Genomic DNA, 19,550 nt, shown 5'->3' with positions numbered 1-19,550 from the left:
CTGGCTCTTGGTACAGAGTGACACAGGACGGAGATGGGCTGTCCTTGCTGTCTTTTGTTTATCGCGCATTGTTGCCCAAGGGCTAGAGATTTGCAGCCATCGCTCACAGCTTCACGATCCAGGCCAGGGAGATGGACGCCGCAAGTAAATCAGGTTTGGGGACAGGAAGGGGAGGCTTTTCATGCCTGCGGAGATGCTGCGTAATTAGCTGTGTCTCAGTCTCATACACTTGCGTGGGATTGTGCTGCGCATTGCTGCTGAGGCTGCGAAGTTCCTTTCATAGAGATTTCTCTGCCTCTTCTATGCAGAAGTTTCTGGTCGATTTTCTCTCCGCCCCCTGCCCCTCAGTGTGGGCGCTTGTGTTTCAGTTGTTGCTGATCCTCTGCTAACAAAGCACATCAGACAAAGCAGTTTCTCTGATTGTTTTGTGAAGGCCTGAAGCTTGGCTCACACGAAGCTCAAGTCCTGCTAGTGACCCTCCCCCCTCTGTCTGATCCATGACAATGGAAAACGTAAACTCTTCGTCTTGTTGTAATGAAAGGAGCGTGGGAATTGTCAGACTGGATCGCAGCAGAGGGTTGATCGAGACCCATGTCTCGTCTCCAGCAGCTTCAAAGGAAGGGCTAAAAAACCCCAAACCTTGTAGTGGAAATTTCCATTGTCCTTAGAGGAGGTTTCTTCCTAACCCCTCTCAGTTCATGACCTGAAGCATGAGGGTTTATATTAGGGCTCACTGTGAAAATTTTCCCTCAAAATTGTTTTTCAATGGAAAACTGGGGTTTCAACTAAACAAATTTTTTTTTGCAAAAAAGTCCTACTTTCTGCAGAAAATCTGACGTTTAATTGAAAAAGCAAAGAGCCAAAATGCTTAGTTTTTGGCCCAGAAATTCCACTTGGAAATGCTGCCAGGATGCCTCTTGGGAGTTGTAGTTTAGGTAGCTCATCCCCCCAATTTTCCCTATGGCTTGGGTCACCCAGCTGGATTACATCTGCCATAAGGCACTGCAGCCAGAGACTCCCACGATGCATCATGGCAGCGTAGCTAGAGGGCATGCCATGGTGTGTCATGGGAGATGTAGTCTGGCCAAGGAGTCCATTCCGTAGAGAAGCATGGGGACATGAGGCACCTGAACTACATCTCCCATAAGGCCTTGGGGTGACATTTCTGAATCAAAATGTTTGGGTTTTGGACAAAAAACTTAGTTTTCAGTTGAAAATTTTCATCAATAAACTGAAGTTTTCAGTAGGCAGGAAAATATTTGGCACACAGCTGTGGTTTATAGTCCTTATATTTTTTGGATCCTATCTAATGGGTCTGTGGAGTTTCTCTTTATTTATAAAATGAGCCTGAGTGATGTTGAGGATAGAGAAATATCTGTGTCCTCTAGTTCTGAAGTTACAGCAAAACCTGATCCAGGGACTTTTACAATAGGGCTAATGGCTGTTCCCATCCTTAGCTAGGAGGATATCCTCTAGAGCCCTGCAAATCTGCAGCTATTCACTTTATATCCGCAGACCATTTTTTGCCGATGGTGGGTCGGATGCGGATCTCAAAGGTGGGTAAGCAGCTGTCTGCAGCTCAGAGCCTTGGAGGCTGCTTCCCCGCCTTCAAGATCTGGAGGTGGGGGCTGGCCGATCAGCTGTTTGGTGGGGGTCCCGCGGAGCCAGTGACCACAGGGGCACCTACCCCAGTGAGCAGCCAATTCCAACGCAACAGCTGATAGGTGGTGGTGGGTGCGGTGCAGGTGGGAGTAGATGCCAAGCAGGGGATGCAGATTGGGAGTTGGATAGAGGTTGCTGCTCGCAGATGCAGGTTGGGTGCGGATCCACATTTTTGTATCTGTGCAGGGCGCATCATATCCAGGGAAGGCCCTGTGCATCATCTGCACCCGGAGGTGCACTAGTGACTTGAACGCAGAATTGGGAGCTAGTAATGCCTGAGTTCTGATCCCAGCTCTGCCACTGACTCGTCCAATGACCTTGGGCAAGTCACTTTCCCTCGGTTTCCCCATCTACAAAATGGGGATGAAGAGACGGACTTATCTCACAGGGGGCTTGTGAGGATTAATTAGTTAATGTCTGTGAAGCGTGTTGAACAAGCACTAGATAAATGCTAAACCTGATTATGCAGATGAGGCTCGGCCCTCTGGATTCTGGCAAGAGGCCAGTGCAGCCCCCCAATGGGATGTCCCCGGGATGAAAGAATAAAAGACACTCTGCCGTCCCCACATTGTGATGCTTCGGAGCCTGTGCGTTACCGGCAATGCAGGAAGCATCCACGTCTGTCCCAGCAGGAGGCAAGAAAACCGGGGGGGGGAGGGATGGGATTATAGCAATTGTCTTCCGGCTTTTAAGACCCGCTGTGAAATTTTGGACGTCTTTCGGCTCTGTGGGTTCACGCCGGAAGCCGGCCTGCTTTGTGGGGGGTGGGTGATGCTTGTAGAACTCATCAAATCCTCGGTGAAAAACCCCTGTTTCCGGGAGGGGCCTGCAGATACGGTGGGGAAATGCTGACCAGGGCTGTGTGTGGAATTTTATTCTATTTGGGATGCAAGCCTGTTCCTGTCCCCATGGTACCTGAACCCGAGGGGCGGTGGGGCACTCAGCACAGAAGGGAAGTTAAACGCACCCTGTTAGAGACCTTTTTCGGGGGAGGGGGTTACCTAATAATGACGGGGTGTGGTGATGGGGCTATGCGGGGAGCGTTTCAAGCTTGCCCTGTGTGCTGCCACGCTCTGTGCTGGCTGGGAAGGAGAGATGGTCCAAACATTAGGGCGCCAGCCTGGATTCTGGGAGGCCCCGATTCGATTCTCTTTGCTACCTCAGGTGTCCTTCGTGGGCCCTTGAGCCAGTCCTTTCCTTTCTCCGTGCTTCAGTTCCCGATGTGTAAAAGGGGGGGTGTTGCGAGGAGATCAGTGCACTCGAGATGGTGAGATGACTTGGGTGGTGGAGGCCAGGAGGTGGGATTTGGCGTGCAGAACGGTGTCATGAGCCTTATACTGCGAAGGGCGATTCCCTGGTCGCTCAAGCAGCAGGGACCTGGGATTTTGGAGCAGGAGGCGCTGAGTTCTCTCCCCCTGTTGCTCTGAAGTGCTGAGTGGCTGCGGCGTGCAGCTCGGTGACGTGGCGTCCTAGGGGGACGGGGGCTCATAGACGGTGGAACCCGAATGTGGCCCAGGTCTGCAGGGCCTGGGGAGTTGCTCTCTCTCCAGACACGTCCGTTTCCTAGGCGCCCACCTCAGCATCACGGGGCTGCCAACGTGCGCCGCTTTGGGAGGCTGTCCCATGCCCCGGCCTGAGGAATTCTGGCGGCACGGACTGCCGTGCGGCTGCCAGAGGCGGCTGGCAGTGACAACAGCCCCTCTCAGGGCCGGGAGCTCGCCAGAGCCGGCCCTGTGTGGCCAAGGCCTCGCCTTCCTGGCCCCCCAGTCATGAGGCATAATCTGGGTAAGGCGGCCCTCAGAGAGAGGGGGTGGAGAAGGAAGGATCCCTGGAGAGCAGCTGCCTCCCCTGTCAAGGAGGGTAGAGGAACCAGAGGGGAAGGAGAAGGGGGCCTGGAGCTTGCCTGGGAGGTGTGGGGCAGAAGCCAGAGTCTTTCTGGGAGGAGAGGCCTGCCTTGTACCAGGGGAAGGGGCTAGCAGTTGGGGTGGTAGCGGGAGCAGGAGCATGGGGTTGCTAGCGAAGGCCAGAGGGGGCCAGGTGTCGTGCCGCGGGGTGGGAGCACGGCCAGTACAGGCGACTCCACCCTTTGTCCGTCTGTGGCAGCTCCTCTGAGTCCCGCGCCTTTCACTGGGGCTCGGTCGTTCAGCTGGACCTGGAGAAGCCAGGATCCTGCCGGCTCGGCGGGCGGGTGGGTGCGCAGATCCCATGGGAACTTCTTGGGACCGTAGGGTGCTTGCCTGGCCGTTCCCCTGCTTTGCAGCACTCTGTGTGCCAGACTTGGCCTGCCTGACGCTCTCCTCCCTCGGTAGCTGCATACCGGCTGGTGGTGGGGGAAGTGATTCCTCTACAGGAATATAAGACAGTTCCTCCCTGCTTCGGCGGGAGCTGCTTGTGCCACGGGGTGAGAGAGGGGTCTGCTGCATCCCTGCCCCAGGGCTTCTTCCAGAGGGAGAACTGGCTTCATATGAGTTCAGGGCTGCATAGGAGAGGCAGGTGGGTAGCAATAGGCTCTGTCAGTGCATCCTGCACCTGGCTGCACCCCCTTATCAGGACAGCTCACTTTTGGGGGCTGCCTTGCGGAGAAGAAATTGCAGCCGCTTTGTTCTACTGCCAACCCATGGTGGGTTTTCCCCTGCGGGGAGGGGTCGCTAAGGGTCGAAGCTGAAAAGCGAGGCTGTAGAATCGGAGCTGAGTCGGGATCAGACTGCGAGCCCTTTGTTCCCTGGCCGGTGTCGATGTTATATGTGTGCGCAGTGCTTAACCCCGAGTCCCCTCCGGATCCCTCTGAGGAGCCCTCTCTGTGTTTCTGCCACCACAATCTGAATAATTAATAATAATAATAAGTAATGGATCTGCTTCGCTCTTAAAAGCAATTGAAAAAGGAGCTAAGTGAATCCCTGTGGGAGCCAGGGGCTGTGTCCATCCATCTGGGGTGTCCCAAGATCATGACCCCCCAGAGGAGGAGGGAGAGAATCTGTCACTCTTGTCAATTTCACTAACTTTCAATTTTTCCCCCCATGAATAGCTCCTCCCCCTCCCTCCCCCCCGCGCAGTGTTTGTACCTAGGCCATTCTCCCGTCCCCTCAGCAGGTTTGTAGGGCGTTGAACATTCGTCCTGGCGGCTGCTGTTCAATTAAAATCTTGTATTTCCAAAAGGAAGGACATGTCAGGTGACGGGGAAAGCATTAGACGTAATTATGCTGTTAATATTAATGGACTTGTTGATGCATCTGCCGCCCAGCCTCCTTCCCCAGGATGAATAGCAGCAGTGAATCAAGGATGCAGCTGGGCTGTTACTTAATGTCCTACTAGTTCCTCTCCCAGGGCTTGAGGGGGAGGGGGAGGGAAGGAATCTGAATTAGACCTAAACATACCCTGAAGTCACATTTATGGAGACAAGATAATACATGTTGAGACTGCGGGAGACGAAGGGGACCTAGACTTACAGAAAGAGACCTGGAGATTCTAGGCATGTGTATAGGAAGGACTCGTGTGAGAGGAGGTGTTTTAAAAGCCAGCTTTGTTTCTGGCGTAACACCATTGAAGTCGAAAGGCCGGATCCTCAGCAGGTGTAAATGGGCACAGCTCTGTAGGTAGCCCAGAGACTCTGACGGTGTCAGTGATGCATGTTGTCAATGCGGGGATGAGATAAATCCGCTAAAGAAGGTACTAACTCAGAGATCTGAGACAAAGGGGATTTATTAAGAGGCTTTAAGAGATCATAAGACACTAGTTTCGATGTGAATAGGAAACAAGAATTTATTAAGAGGCCAGATTAAAAGTACTCTGTATTGGAAAGAAAGAGAAATCGATAGCTCCATTTGGAGGAAGAAGCCAGAGAAAGGAAGCGAGCACCTGTAAGGAGATTGACAAAAATCAATGGTGGGAAAGACACCGAGGGACTCGTCGGAAGGGCGTATAAAAGTCCAAAGGGCAAAAGAACCACACTCAGTCATTCACCACTATCCAGGCACTGCTGCATGTGCATTTCACACAGCTGCGGCGGAGGGAGCTCTTTGAGTCTCGCCAGGGTTGGTCTTGTGGGCAGCAGTGGCTGTGGTTGGCGTGCGCTGTCATTCAGGGTGATGCTGCATTTCCTCCGAGGCGATGCATTCAGAAAGCGAGCAAACACATTTCAGGAAACAAAGCAAGCCCACGAAATCCGGAAGCACTGGAGCCAAAGGATGGCGTGAGGGGCATAGGACCTCATGCATTCCAGTGTGAACAGAAGTTAGCTCCCGTTAGCAGCCTGTTTCTAAAAACGAGGGGGGGATGAGGGTAAATCATATTGATCACTCACGTTTCAAACATTCCGAGCACTTTACAAAGTGTGTTTACATGCAGCCACTTCTGGGGATTGTGGGGGGGATGCAGCAGTTGCATAACACACAGCGCTACTTAAAAAACCAACTGTGTAGCGTATCCAGCAAAGGGAATTTTAGGTAGGCGAAAACACCCAATCTGTCATTCCAATAGCACCTTTTGTTCGAGGATCTCAAAGCACCTTGCAAATATGAATCTCTTGAGCCGCCGTTCAGCAGTGCAGACAGAGACACAGTAAAGTGACTTGACCAAGGGGGCACAACGAGGAGTCTCAGTGGCAGAGGTGGGAAAAGAACCCTCACGTGTTCAATCCCCCTGTGCTCCCAATAGACAACATGTGTTCGGGATAGCCAAGGAAATGTGAGTGGGCTGAATGATTTATTTCTTTCACTGCACCAAAACAGTGAGACACCATTGCACCACGGTCAATTGCTTTGCCATGAGGGATACAGCAAGACCCCGAGAACCTGGATATGGTACAGGGACAAATTTCTAGGGCCAGACTGATCCCTGTATCACTTGCCAATCATTTAGAAACAGAAAGAGCATGAGATTGTTGTCGTGTATGAGAAAGCAAAGCGAAACGTTGATGCTAGCCGGTGAATAGAGCCCAGCAAGTGTCTAAACCCCCTTCTCTGACGTGAACTTGCCGGAGGGAAACTCTTTCAAGTGATTTGCCCGTGGGGCTGTCTGTGCTATGAGACCCATTTGGAAACTTCAGCTGGTGTGGTGTGCAGCCTGCATTTGGGTCAGGGAGCATGCGATGCTCAGTCTCCGTCGTCTGCACCGACTTCCAGCCGGTTTGCAGCTGAAATTTAAGGCGCTGGCCAGGACCCTTTAAAGCTGTAGAAGATGGTGTGAGTCCTCGCTCTGCCGGTACCACTGCAGTGTTTGCTGTCAGGTGCTCAGGCTAATCAAATCCCCTTTTAAAATGGAGACGCGCTACTGGTCCTGTGGGACTTTCATCTCTGGAACGTGCACCGCCCTGGATCTGGTGGCCTCCCCAGCGTGCTGCCAGGGCTGTCTGCCTCCAAGGCTTAGGTGGCAGGGGTGGGGTGAGCTGGATTCCAGTGGGTGGAGTGGGGAGAATTCTGTCCCTGGGGGGCAGGACTGTCCCATGAGGATATAGAACCACTTGGATGGGTGTGCGTTCCTGTAAGGATACCGAACCCTTGGAGCACTAGGCGTTTGAGAAATGCAAGTGATTTAATGCTGTGGGTTGGCTGCTCCATTGCTGGCCCCAGGAATGCTTTTGCAGTGCGGTGTGACGGACGGTCAGGTCCTTGGGCACGTTCTGAGCTGGGCTGTGGGGTGAGAAAACACCCATCCAATAAAGGCAGCTTTGCCGGTGAAAACTGGCTGAGCTGACAATCTGGAATCTTACGTTCCCATCGCATCTTTCATCCGGACGGAATCCGTCTAGCGGCCTGCGTGGGGCGCTGTGACCCTTGTTCCTTAGTGCACGGCAACAGTTAAGGACAGGGAGTGGAGGATGAGATATTCTCTCCAGCTGAGACCGTTGGGGGCCATTTACAAAGACAGAGTGTCGTTCTCCGCCCTGGAATCTGATCAGGACACTGAAAGGGGCTGTGGGACCCGCAGTTCAGCATTCTGTCTTGTGCGCCTGAAATTGTCGTCCAGGTGGTTGATTAGTGCCAGGTGGGATCTTCTCGGACGTGTAGCCTACTTGCTAGAGAAGCAGACCGCGAGTCAGGGCTATGGGGCTACCTCTTCACCAGATCACTTTCTCTGTGCCTTACTTTCGCCATCTGTAAATCTTTGTCTGTCTGTCTTACTAGATCGGCACTCTAACCACTGGACCATCCTTCCTCTCTTAGTAATACCTACCGTCAGATGCGTTGTGACAATTCTGGAAAGCACCATATTGGTGCCACTCTTTACTTTGTTGGTTTTTGCCATCTGGATGCTTCCTCACTAGATCTGGACGGAGACCCCCTCCCCTCGCAAAAAAACCCAACCTCCTTCTGCCCCTCCCAAACTTCCATAGCTTTCCAAACAGCCGGCAGATTTCAACGTTTGGCTGCCCCGATATGGAGCAGATTGAGGATGGTGACTTAGAAGACAGAGATTCCATAGTCCGGTGCCAGTCTCCCCACCGCTATCTCACCTCTGGTCTGCGAGGTTTTGTGTGTGAACACATTGGTCTTTGTGGTTTTAAAATGTTCTTTGGTGACGCCTCCCGAGTCGCTGACGTGCTGCGGAAAGGATTAAATGTGTTCGTGTCGAGGTGTGGACATCTTCCGCCGGGAGGTCTTCCTCAATGTGCTGCAGGGCCCGCGTTCGCTTAGGTGTGTTCCTCATCTTGCTCTCTTGCACGCGACGTGTTTGGAGCGAGAGAAGGGGGAGGAGGCCACGTGTGTTGAGGCTGCGGGGCACCCGTTTTCTTTGCCGGGCAGGCGATACGCAATAACGGTGGACGCATCATCCCTGGCTCGGTGAGCTGAGCTGCATGTGCGTGACGACTATCGACCAGATAGAGAACATGGATTAGACCAAGAGAGAGACGTGTTTTGACCAGTGGCATGCCGTGGGTCTCCGGCGCCTGCGGGCCATACTTACATTGGTGCCCCCCTGTCGGCAGTGTCCCGCGGGGCGGGGTGTGTGTGTCTGCGGGCCTGTGTCCCATTCTCCCCTACTCCTCCCCCACCAGCGGCAGCGCCCCGTGGGGGGGTGTGTGTCTGTGTGCCTGTGTCCCGCTTTCCCCCACTTCCCCCCGTTGGTGTCAGCACCCCGTGGGGGGTGTTTGTGTGCCTGTGTCCTGCTCCCCCCCTCCGTCAGTGGCAGCAGTGGGGGATGTGTCTGCCAGCCCGTTTCCCACACTCCCCCCGCTGTGGGGGCAGCTGGGGCTGCCAGGTGGCAGCGGGTGGGCTGTGATGGGCTCTGGTCCCCGCGGCTCCCTCCTTGCACCCTGTGCAGGGGCAGAGGGGCCGGGAGGATGCCCTGGCTGGCTATGACATGGGGCAGCTCTTCTGCTGCGGGCCTGGCCAGTGCCCCTCACCAGGCTGATGCCCGGGGGCATGGCCCCCCCCGCCCACCCTCTCCCTACACCACTGGTTTTAATAGGCAGGCTGCAAAATCGAGGTTAGGTGGAGATGCATTATTATTCTTGTTTGTCTTTCCCTGTGCTAGGATCTTTTGGGGAGGGGGGCAGGAAAGGGGGGAATGAGTGATTAAAGTCTAGTCTCTTTCCCATGGTACAGCAGGAGGTCAGACGTCTTAAGCGAATTTGGTTTGTGGTCTCCCTATATGGTTTCTTGATTAGATTTTGTGGTCTCTTTAGCTGGTTCCTAATGGAGCACACAGCTCTGTGGGATGACCGAGCACAGTTTAACTGGACCTCAGTTAAGGAAATGCTGGCATGGGCGATCAATCTGGGGGAGGGTCCCTTTGGCGCTGGTGCATCAGTGAAACTGTAACAACTCACCTCTTTGAGAGACACTTGTGTCCACATGCCATGGGCACCTCTGGACAGTCAAGAATATATTATAGGGAAGAGTCCTACATTGGCAGGGAGAATGGAGAGAGGAAGGACTAGATGAAGTAATAGGTCCATCCCGTGTCTAGTTTCAATGGGTCGTATTCTGTTCCATCTGTCGCTGATTCTGTAATAGCAAGGGACCAACCAAACACCTCACCAACATTGGTGGGCAGCAGATGGCTTTTTTGCACGGGTGGGCACCTGTTGGATGAGGCTTCCTGGTACTAGGCCCAATGGTCCAGTGCGTCATCTCTTGCCCATCCATCATTTTGCGTAAATAATGACTGACGTAACCCTATGTCATTTCTTGCTCTGCTTCGTGTTGGGTGCATTTCCTTTTGTGGCTCTGGTAGTACGTCTGTAGGCAGGGAATTGCTGAATGAAGTCCTTGGTTTATGCTTTTTCTCTGCAAGTCACGGAGGGGATGCTCTTTGCGGAGAACACACCCAGGTTTTGATTTCACTTACACTTGTGACTCTGGAGTTGCCCCGTGGCTGTGTGATCTGCACAAGACTAATATGCAGCTCATGAGGGAGATTGCCTTGTGAGCGACATTCGCTGCAACCTTCCGTGCCGAACAACGTAAGAGGAGCTCAGGTTTCCCTGTCGCCACAGTCAGAATCTGAGCTGTGGACATCTGGGGATAACAAACATCTTTCCTTCTCCCGAGTCCCTCTGTAAAGTGTCCTCCTCTTGCAATGCAGAAACAAGGGCTAGAAATGACCTGTCTTGTCTATCCCGTGGGTGAGTGCAGAACTGCTCTCTGCAGTATGTATCTCAGTACTTTGTGCACTCTAGTTTAACTCTGTCAAGCGACAGGGTTGCGAGGTTACACGGTGAGTTGCACGTTAGACCCTGCTCAGTCCCTCTGGAGTGACCCCTCTGGTGACAGGCTTTGCTGCTCCCTCCCGTCTGGGTGGAACCACACAGCCCTACCGCTATTAGACCAGGGAGCTGAGCTGAGCTCTCCCTTGACCATTTGTGACAGACCATTTGTGTCTGGTGCCTGGGAGACGTTTTCCTCCAGAGTCCTGGGGCAGCAGCTGATCAAAGTGACTCCAAAGCAGGTTCTTTAAAAGGAAGTGTTATTTATTCACCCACAGGAACATAGCAATCAGGGGAAAGGGATCAACCAACAAAAGGTCTGTCTGTCTGTCTGGGGCTGACCTAAACTTCAGCCTTTCCTTGAAAGTGTTGGGTAAATTCCACTCAACCCAGGCACTTGACTCCTGACCCGGAGAGAGAGACTGCCCCTGCCGTGTTCTCCTAGTGTGTCTGTCAGACACGCATCTCCAGCCACTGCTGGTCACTGCTCTTCCACCCCCAACTCCTCTCTAGGCCAGGGTCTTTAATGGTTTGGTGTCCCTTTGATTCTAGGCTCAGGCCTGGGAAAATGTAATCTGCTATCCTGTTTGGAGCCAGGAAGGTGGGCATTTCCCAGTGAATGGCTCGCCCGTCATTCCCAGCATATTCTCTCTGGTTGGTCATTGTTTTGTTACCTTGCTATTTTCCCCCAGTAGCCTTCTTCGAGTTAACTCCATGCAGTCAGGCAGGATCGTATCCAGCAGGTAAATGGAAGGGCATATGATAGTCATACAACACAATACAGAGATCTCCCTCATACACTGTACGGTACTTCAGCATTTCCCTTGTCTACTCGGTCATGAAATTTTGCGGTAACGTTAATCTTTGTGATTCATCCCTTTGCGAGTACACATGGCCCCGAGCAGTCGCTGAGTAATGCTCTGATCTGAGCACATCATTGGCTTTTGACGAAGGATAAATAACGAGGAGGATCATAGCCCTGTTGCATTGCTGAGTAGCTTTTCCTTTCTTTTCCAGGTGTGTGCGGTTGCTGTGGTGCACTGCGTCCCCGTTACAAGAGACTGGTTGACAATATCTTTCCAGAGGATCCAGAGGTAAATGCGCTTCTTGTTTGACTTCAAGCGCAGTAACTTAACAGCCTGCCTGGCGGAAATAGTCCCAGAATGTTCATGTTTCTCCAGGGGTGTGGGATTGCAGGAATTCACTGTCATTCAGTGGTTTTCAACTGCATGCCAGGAAACGCCCGTGCAGAAGACGTGACATTGAAAGGCTCAGGGCCATATACGGAGGATTTCATTTTCTGTAATATACCCTTAATTTTTGTTAGAAGTGTTTTGTGTGAGTACCAGAACACCCAACCCCTATCACTTGAGCTGTACCGGCCTCTCTGGGTTTGTGTAGACTAGGGATTGTGGTCCTGTTTTAACTAGATTCGCCATCGGCTCGAGGTAATGACTACAGCTGTAAATGCTAGTCTAGACACTCCCCAAACGTTTGTTTCAAGGCACAGGTGTGCGTGTGTGTCCTGCCACAAACATTAGCTGGGTGTTTAGCTTCGTGTTTACAATCATGCTTGAGTTAGCCACAATCAGTCCTGCATCCGTAGCACCATTCATCCCAGAATTTTGAAGCACTGGACCCTAGCGACTTGTCTCAGATTCACCCAGTGGCAGAGCCGTGAACAGAAGGAACGTAGGACTCCTGGCTTCCAGGACTGTCCTAAACAGTAGGCAACAGAGCCGGGAATTCACATCACTGCCAAGTAAAAAGCACTTCACATTGGTTGCTTATTTCCCACATTTTGTCACCATTCTTTGGTTGACATCTGTTCCACCTTGTATTTAGCTGCGTCACTCGGAATATGTTTCGCAGCGTTGGAGAAGAGCCTGTTGTAAGCTCAAAAGCTTGTCTCTCTCCCCAACAGAAGTTGGTCCAATAAAACATATTACCTCCCCCGCTTTGTCTCTTTGACATCATAGTCATTTCAACGGCTGATGTCACAGGTGGATGGGTGAGGACATAAACAGGGAAGCAAGAGTGGCAGAAGCATCTCCAGAATCAAGACTCTTGTTTTCATGCTGAAGTCCTTGGCAATACAGAATAAGGGAGGAGGAATATTGAAAACATCTCACATGGGAACAGAATGATTTCTAAAGAAAACTGTTTTTCAAAGCTTTCCATGACACACAAGCAGATCTCTGGGATAATTACCTGCCCACTCAGTGAAAGTGTCAATCCCACAGCTCTCTTTGAAGATGCTGTCAACGTCCTGTTAAGAGATGTTTTTATCCCAACAATTTCGTACCCGGGTGTAATGAAGAACTAACTAGACCAGCTCCTTTAATACTTCACAGCATAATTTTGTCTTGAGGAACGGATGAAATTTTCTTTTCCCTAAAGAGATGTTCTGTTGCTGATGTCTATTAAATAGAGGCAAAATAAACACCATGGATGGGCAGGAGAACAAGGTGCAAATTAGCATCCTTTGTAGCTAAATGTGGCCACATACATGTGAATAGCACTAGGCACGAGTAGGAATTGAACCTGGGATGCATGGCTCATGGTCTCTTAACAGGACAGCGACAGAATCTTCAAAGAGAGCTCCCACCGAACAGGCAGGTAATTATCGCGGTCTGCTGATGCAACCCCAGCAGGTGTAAACTATACAAGGTACAAAGCCAAATCAGGCAGAGGGCTCCTTTAACTAAAGTGAGGTGAATTGAATGCTGATGCAGTCTGGCATGTAGTCAGCCCTGGAGGCAAAGGCCTCTGTTTATTTCCACCACGGGTATCACAACCACCAATTCCTCCCCAGTGTGTTTCACGAGCAACCCTGAGGACTTGCTGTGCAGGCTAGGCCCTAGCCCCTTCTCCGTGCCATCCCCTGGAAGCCGCTTTTTAAAAGGCAAAGGAGGTTGAACCCCGTGTGGGTTTTTTTTCCAGGATGGGCTCGTAAAAACCAACATGGAGAAGCTGACCTTCTATGCGCTGTCTGCACCGGAGAAGCTGGACCGCATCGGCGCGTACCTTTCCGAGAGGCTGATCAGAGATGTGGGCAGGCATCGATATGGGTAAGGGGTAGGGTGACGCTCTCTCTCAGTGAGTCTTACTGCATGTGCATAAAAAGTTAGTACCCAAAAGAAGGTCCAGGCAGAGACCGAATGAAGCTAATAGGATAAATCCATGCACTAAGCACTGAAATGTACAGAGGTTCTGGGGGACACCCAAACTACTGTGTTCTTGTTGCTTGGGTAGTTACACATATCACGTTACTCCTAGACGATGGTATCTTGTCACTCACAGACCTGGTGTTAGACCAGTAACTGCACTTCTGTGCTGTTCTCCCCTGCACCTACATCCGCATGGAGTTACACCGAGATCAGCCTCCCCATTCATCCATGCGTGCGGATTTCCAAAGCACCTCTCCCTATAACAGTGAGGTGCTGTCAGAGGCTTGTAACAGCTCCTGCTTAGCCAAAGTCATCCATAGCATCGAGGGGCAGGACGGCAAAACAACGCTTTGCCCACTTTAGCCATCGCTGATGGCTGCCCACCATTTCTAGATGACTGTGCTTGGACAGGCCTGAGGATTTTGTGGGTTGGTGGGTGATTTGTTGGTGGGTTGGTAACACCACAAGCGTAACTGACTCGTTTCACATAATAGGTGTCTGAGATCTTTAGAACCTTCTCTGACCCATCACTTTTAGCCCTGGTGATCAGTTTCTGTTAGTTACTTTTTCAAGACTCTTCTCAGGAAAAGGGCTACAGATATATATATATATATATATATATATATTTTAAATGAAAGCTGAGCTTCCTCTTATTTCTAGTTTATCCTGAATCATGTGGCCTTCATAGATTCCAAGGCCTGAAGGGAGCATTATGATCATCTAGTCTGACCTCCTGCGTAACACAGGCCAGAGAACCGCCCTGAATTAATCCCTGTTTGAATTATGTTTTAGAAAAACATACCATCCTGATTTAAAAAACACCCATGACCGAGAATCCCCCAGTTGTTGCAATGGTTAATTACCTTCACTGTTAAAAATTTGCACCTAATTTCTAGTCTGAAGCTTCAGCTTCCAGCCATTGGATCTGGTCATGCCTCTTTCTGTTAGATTGAAGAATCCTCTAGTATCAAATTTCTGTTCCCCACGTAGGTATTTTTAGACTTAACCTTCTCTTTGTTGAGATGAATAGGTTGAGCTCCTTGAGTCGATCTCTCTAAGGCATGTTCTAATCCTTTAATTGTTCATGGGGCCCAAAGTCTGACTCTGTTTCTGTCAGGCCTCTTCCGTCTGCCGTGTGCCTCTGTACAGATGGAGTTAAATCAGACCGTCCTTGCCCCTATGGTACATTCCTCATGAATCACATCAAGCCACACTGTCCCTTCACCTGTGCACTGCATATGTAAATAGTCCTCAAAAATCACTGCTTAATAAAGCCATAGGGATGGCTTCTCCATTTCCTGGCCCCTTGGGTAACCATTCACCGCTTTGCAAAGTGTGTGTGTACTGCTGCCACCAGCGTAAGGGAGGAGCTGGGATAGTATTTGTTGCTCCCATTATACTGGTATAAATGAGGAGGCAAAATACAAGGAAGAGGAGAAGACTTAGGCCCGTAATTTGGTTTTCACCTAACCCGTGTGTTAGCAGAAGGGTCGTAAGCAAGACACGAGAAGTAATACTTCCACTCCGCTCAGCACTGATAAGTCCTCAACTGGGGTTTTGTGTCCAGTTCTGGGCTCTGCTTCTGGAAAGATGTGGACAAATGGGAGAAAGTCCAGAGGAGAGCAACACACATGATGAAAGGTCTAGAAAACGTGACCTACCGCGGCAGATTGAAAACATTGGGTTTGTTTCGTCTGGAGGAGAGAAAACTGAGTGGGGAGGTGATAACAGTCTTCAAGTACGTAAAAGGCTGGTATAAAGAGAAGGGTGATAAGTTGTTCTCTTTAGCCACTGAGGACAGGAGAAGTAGCAATGGGCTTAAATTGCAGCAAGAAGGTTGGGCATTAGGAAAAACTTCCTTCTTGTCAGGGTAGTTAAGCACTGGAACAAATTATCCAGGGAGGTTGTGGAATCTCCGTCATTGGAGGCTTTTAAGGACAGGTTAGACAAACAGCTGCCAGGGCTGGTCTAGATAACACATAGTCCTGCTGTGAGTGCAGGGGACTGCACTAGATGACCTCTCGAGGTCCCTTCCAGACATACATTTCTATGGTTCTATGATTGTAAGATCCCTCCAGGTACCAATTATTACCTGTTACAGAGCTTGGATTAACTTCTCTTTCTGGAGCAATGTAGAATGGTGACCTATTTAAGGAAGAGAAACTGTATTTCATTTGTTCCCTTTATGTTAAAATGTTTTGGCTCAGCCAGTTGACTGGATTCTATATTCTCTTTCTCTGTTTTTATCTGTCTGTCTTTTGTGGAGTGCCATGACTGCGACTTCTGCTGTTTACCAAAGGGATATTTTTTGTAGCAGAATAGTTGCTAAAACTAGACAGCTGCTCTGATTAGAGATGCCAAGTGCTGGAAGAGTGCAGAAGGGGTAGCTCTTTGAAATAATGGCGAGATTAATTCTCTTTGTCTCAGGAACAAAGCCAAGGCTGAAAATGTGTCTTAACTTCATGCTGCAGTGTGAAGTTCAATTTGGCTTTCATCCTCTGGGGAAGAGGAGGCAGAAGCGCTCCTAAGGAATGAAACAGTTGAAAAACTTTCAAAGCCTGATACGCATCAGCCGTCATCAGGATTGACAAGACACCCCAAAGCTCTGCCTGATGTTATATACTGAAGTGGCTGCTAACAAGGCTCTGTGTGCTACACAGAAGAAAGATTTGAAAAGAGTTTGACATCTGATGGACACTGTTTCCCCCCCTCCACCCCGTTGTACAGGCATGGAATTGACTTGGTACATCAGTTCATTCCCTGCAGAAGTGCAGGATCTCAAGTCTTTCTCTAATCCCTGAAATCAAACTCAGGTCATCACAAATTGGAACTGACATGCTTCTGCAGACCAGCATCGTGCTGTGATCCAAACTCAAAAGCAATGAATTGCCAGTCCAGAATAAACAGCCCCAGGAGATCTGCAGAGCTGAGCTGGTGTTCGCTGACCTTCTGCCTTGGAAAATGAAGTTACAGTCTTTATTGCAGACACACTCTGCAATGGCTGGTCATGCTAGTAGCCCGGCGGGATGTCCGCTGTGATCCGAATGGCTTGCATGTGTATTTTCCTCAATAACTGTCTGGAAATTGCTTGCTGTTTTGAGCTCGCCTGCAAAAGAAGGCAGCAGGGGTAGGCCACGTGCCAGGTCTCCGTGAGCCACATTAGGCCTTCTGGGTTACCCCTGTGTCCCCGAAACAGACTTTCAAATACTGCAGTGTATGGTTCAGGACACCCTTTTTAAAATGCACATGGCTGGGCTCAGTTCTACTGCGTTCCACACCAGTGTGGATAGTAGTGACTTCAGTGGAGGTACTCTGGGCTAATACAGGGGTAAGTGAGACCAGAATCAGGCCTGGTACCAATGGGCACATACCATTACTCCAATGCTCCCTGATTCTTGTGGCCAGGGCACTAGCAGCAGAATCCACCCTTGGCTGCAGAATTCAGAGGCAACTGCATGAACTAAGCCTGGCACCCTTTTGGGAGTGCCCGACAGCAGGGGTGGGGGCGGGGGCAGGAGGGGGTTCTGTCTCTGTGGGGCAACTGGCTATCCACTGCAGTTTTCTCTTCCCTTCTTTCCCTGCCGGTACATGTCTGTAGGGATACCTGGGGCAGCATCTGTAGCTAGGTAACTGGTTTTGCATGTTGCTCCTGGTGCATTGTTCATTTACATCCCACCCTGTGGGGGCTTCTGGGGATGTCTCGTTAGCACAAAGGCGTCTCGGGCACGCTGCCGGCATTGCAGCTACGTCTCTTCTTGCAGACAGCGGGCTAAGATCTCGGCTGCTGATCGGCAGCGCTAGGCTGGCACTTGGCACCAGCGTGCAGACGGCTTTTTACCGCTGTGTAAATCTTTAGTGTTTCTGCAGATGGAAGGTTAAAGTCTGTTGGACAGGCCACTCATTTCTTCTGGTCCTGTGGGGGTCCCTGTCTTTCTGCTGTCTTTCTCCCGGGCATGTCTGGATGTTTCTACTCCAGGCAGTGCAATATAGTTCCTCCTTTCCTTTTACAAATGGCGTTGGTGCATTGAGGTGTTTAGCAACCTATCCACTCTGTCTCTTGCTGCTGAGGGTGCATTTTTTCTTCTGCATCATCTTAACATTCAGGCAGCGAGGTGACCCGTGCAAACAGACCCTCCAGCCGCAGATTATTTTCTGCTCAGACTAGAAAGCTTTCCCTGAAGATTGGCTTTCTTTGATGCTCTCAGTTTTTCCTCTCACAGAGGCGATACGGTCATTGTTGCATGTGGCCACGGCTGCCAAATCTAGGATTTTTAAGGCGCCAGGATGTGAAATGCATGTTAATTGTGTTCTTGTGTCCATGGTTGTCTTGGCTGCTCACTGGACCTCTTTGTGACCTGGTCTGTCGAGGTGGGACTTGCTAATCCCTCCTATGTCTTCCTTTCATGTGACCTGTTTCTAACTTTCAGTGAATAGGAATGGATTATTTTTGGTTTTTACCCTCTTCTCCTCTCTGAAAGCTAAAGTTAATCTGTGTTGAATGAAGAGAGCCTCTCTCTCTAATAATATTAATAGTGCCTTCATCCACAGATCCCGGATACTTTACAAACATTAATTAAGGTTTAGGACACCCCCGGGAGGCCGGTAAATATCACCCTTCCTCTTTGACTGGGTGGGGAGCTAAAGCACACAGAGGATAAAGGACCTTAATGATCCTATCCAGAGGGGTAACCATGTTAGTCTGTATACAGCAAAAACAACGAGAGTTCTGTAGCACCTTAAAGACTAACACATTTAATTTCTGCAGGCATAAGCTTTCATGCAACCCACTTCGTCAGATGCAAGCAATAGAAATCAGATAGGAGAACTACTTCAGATGTGGAGGCAATTATACCTCCAAGTCAGTGGCACAGGTATGGGCACCCGCATGGCCCCACAGTGTGCCAACATTTTTATGGCTGACCTAGAACACTGCTTCCTCTAGACTCGTCCCCAAGCACCTCTCCTTTACCGACGCTACATTGATGACATTTTCATCATCTGGACCCACGGGACAGAGTCCCTCAAAGAATTCCACCAGGATTTCAATAATTTCCACCCCACCATCAACCTCAGCCTGGACCGGTCCACACAAGAAATCCACTTCCTGGACACTACAATACAAATAAGGGATGGTCACATTAATACCACCCTATACCGAAAACCAACTGAGCGCAATACATACCTTCATGCCTCCAGCTTCCACCTGGACACATTACACGAGCCATTGTCTACAGCCAAGCCTTAAGATACAACCGGATTTGCTCCAATCCCGCAGACAGAGACAAACACCTACAGGATCTCCATAAAACCTTCTTAAAACTACAATACCCACCTGGGAAGGTGAAGAAACAAATTGACAGAGCCAGACGGGTACCCAGAAGTCACCTACTACTGGACAGACCCAACAAAGACAAGAACAGAACACCACTGGCCATCGCCTACAGCCCCCAGCTAAAATCTCTCCAACATATCATTAGGGATCTACAACCTACCCTAGCAGATGATCCCTCACTCGCTCAAGCCGTGGGAGGCAGGCCTATCCTTGCTTACAGACAGCCCCCCAGCCTGAAGCAGATACTCACCAGCAACCATACACCATACAGCAAGAACAGTAACACAGAAACCTATCCCTGCAACAAACCCCGTTGCCAACTCTGCCCGCACATCGACTCTAGTGACACCATCACAGTCCTAACCACATCAGCCACACCATCAGGAGCTCATTCACTTGCACATCCACTAATGTAATATATGCCATCATGTGCCAGCAATGCCCCTCTGCCATGTACATTGTCCAAACCGGACTGTCACTACGCAAAAGAATAAATGGACACAAATCAGACATAAATAATGGTAACATCCATAAACCAGTCGGAGAGCACTTCAGTCTCCCAGGACACTCTGTAGCTGACTTGAAAGTTGCCATACTTCTACAACAAAACTTCAAAAACAGACTTCAGTGAGAAACTGCAGAGAGAGGAACTCTTATGCAACCTTGACACAGTCAGTCTGGGTCTGAATAGGGACTTGGAATGGTTAGCTCATTACAAGAAGTAATTGTCACTGTTCAC

General features: G+C 50.3%; 1 protein-coding gene across 5 annotated transcripts in view; it reads left to right on the top strand.

Annotated features, from left to right (window-relative positions):
- Positions 1-19,550, top strand: part of EFR3B (EFR3 homolog B) — a 133,710-nt gene that overhangs the window by 53,087 nt on the left and 61,073 nt on the right. For all 5 annotated transcript variants that reach the window (XM_067531318.1, XM_067531316.1, XM_067531315.1 and 2 more), the window contains exons 2-3: positions 11,327-11,403; positions 13,253-13,380. In XM_067531318.1, the coding sequence (XP_067387419.1) occupies positions 11,327-11,403; positions 13,253-13,380 (205 nt within the window). The remainder of the gene's footprint in view (positions 1-11,326; positions 11,404-13,252; positions 13,381-19,550) is intronic.

The sequence above is a fragment of the Emydura macquarii genome, unplaced genomic scaffold, assembly GCF_026122565.2.
Source record: "Emydura macquarii macquarii isolate MOO-44397 ecotype Brisbane River unplaced genomic scaffold, CSIRO-AGI_Emac_v2 contig_3134, whole genome shotgun sequence".
Taxonomy (NCBI): domain Eukaryota; kingdom Metazoa; phylum Chordata; order Testudines; family Chelidae; genus Emydura; species Emydura macquarii.
This window is presented reverse-complemented; position numbering and strand designations above follow the sequence as displayed.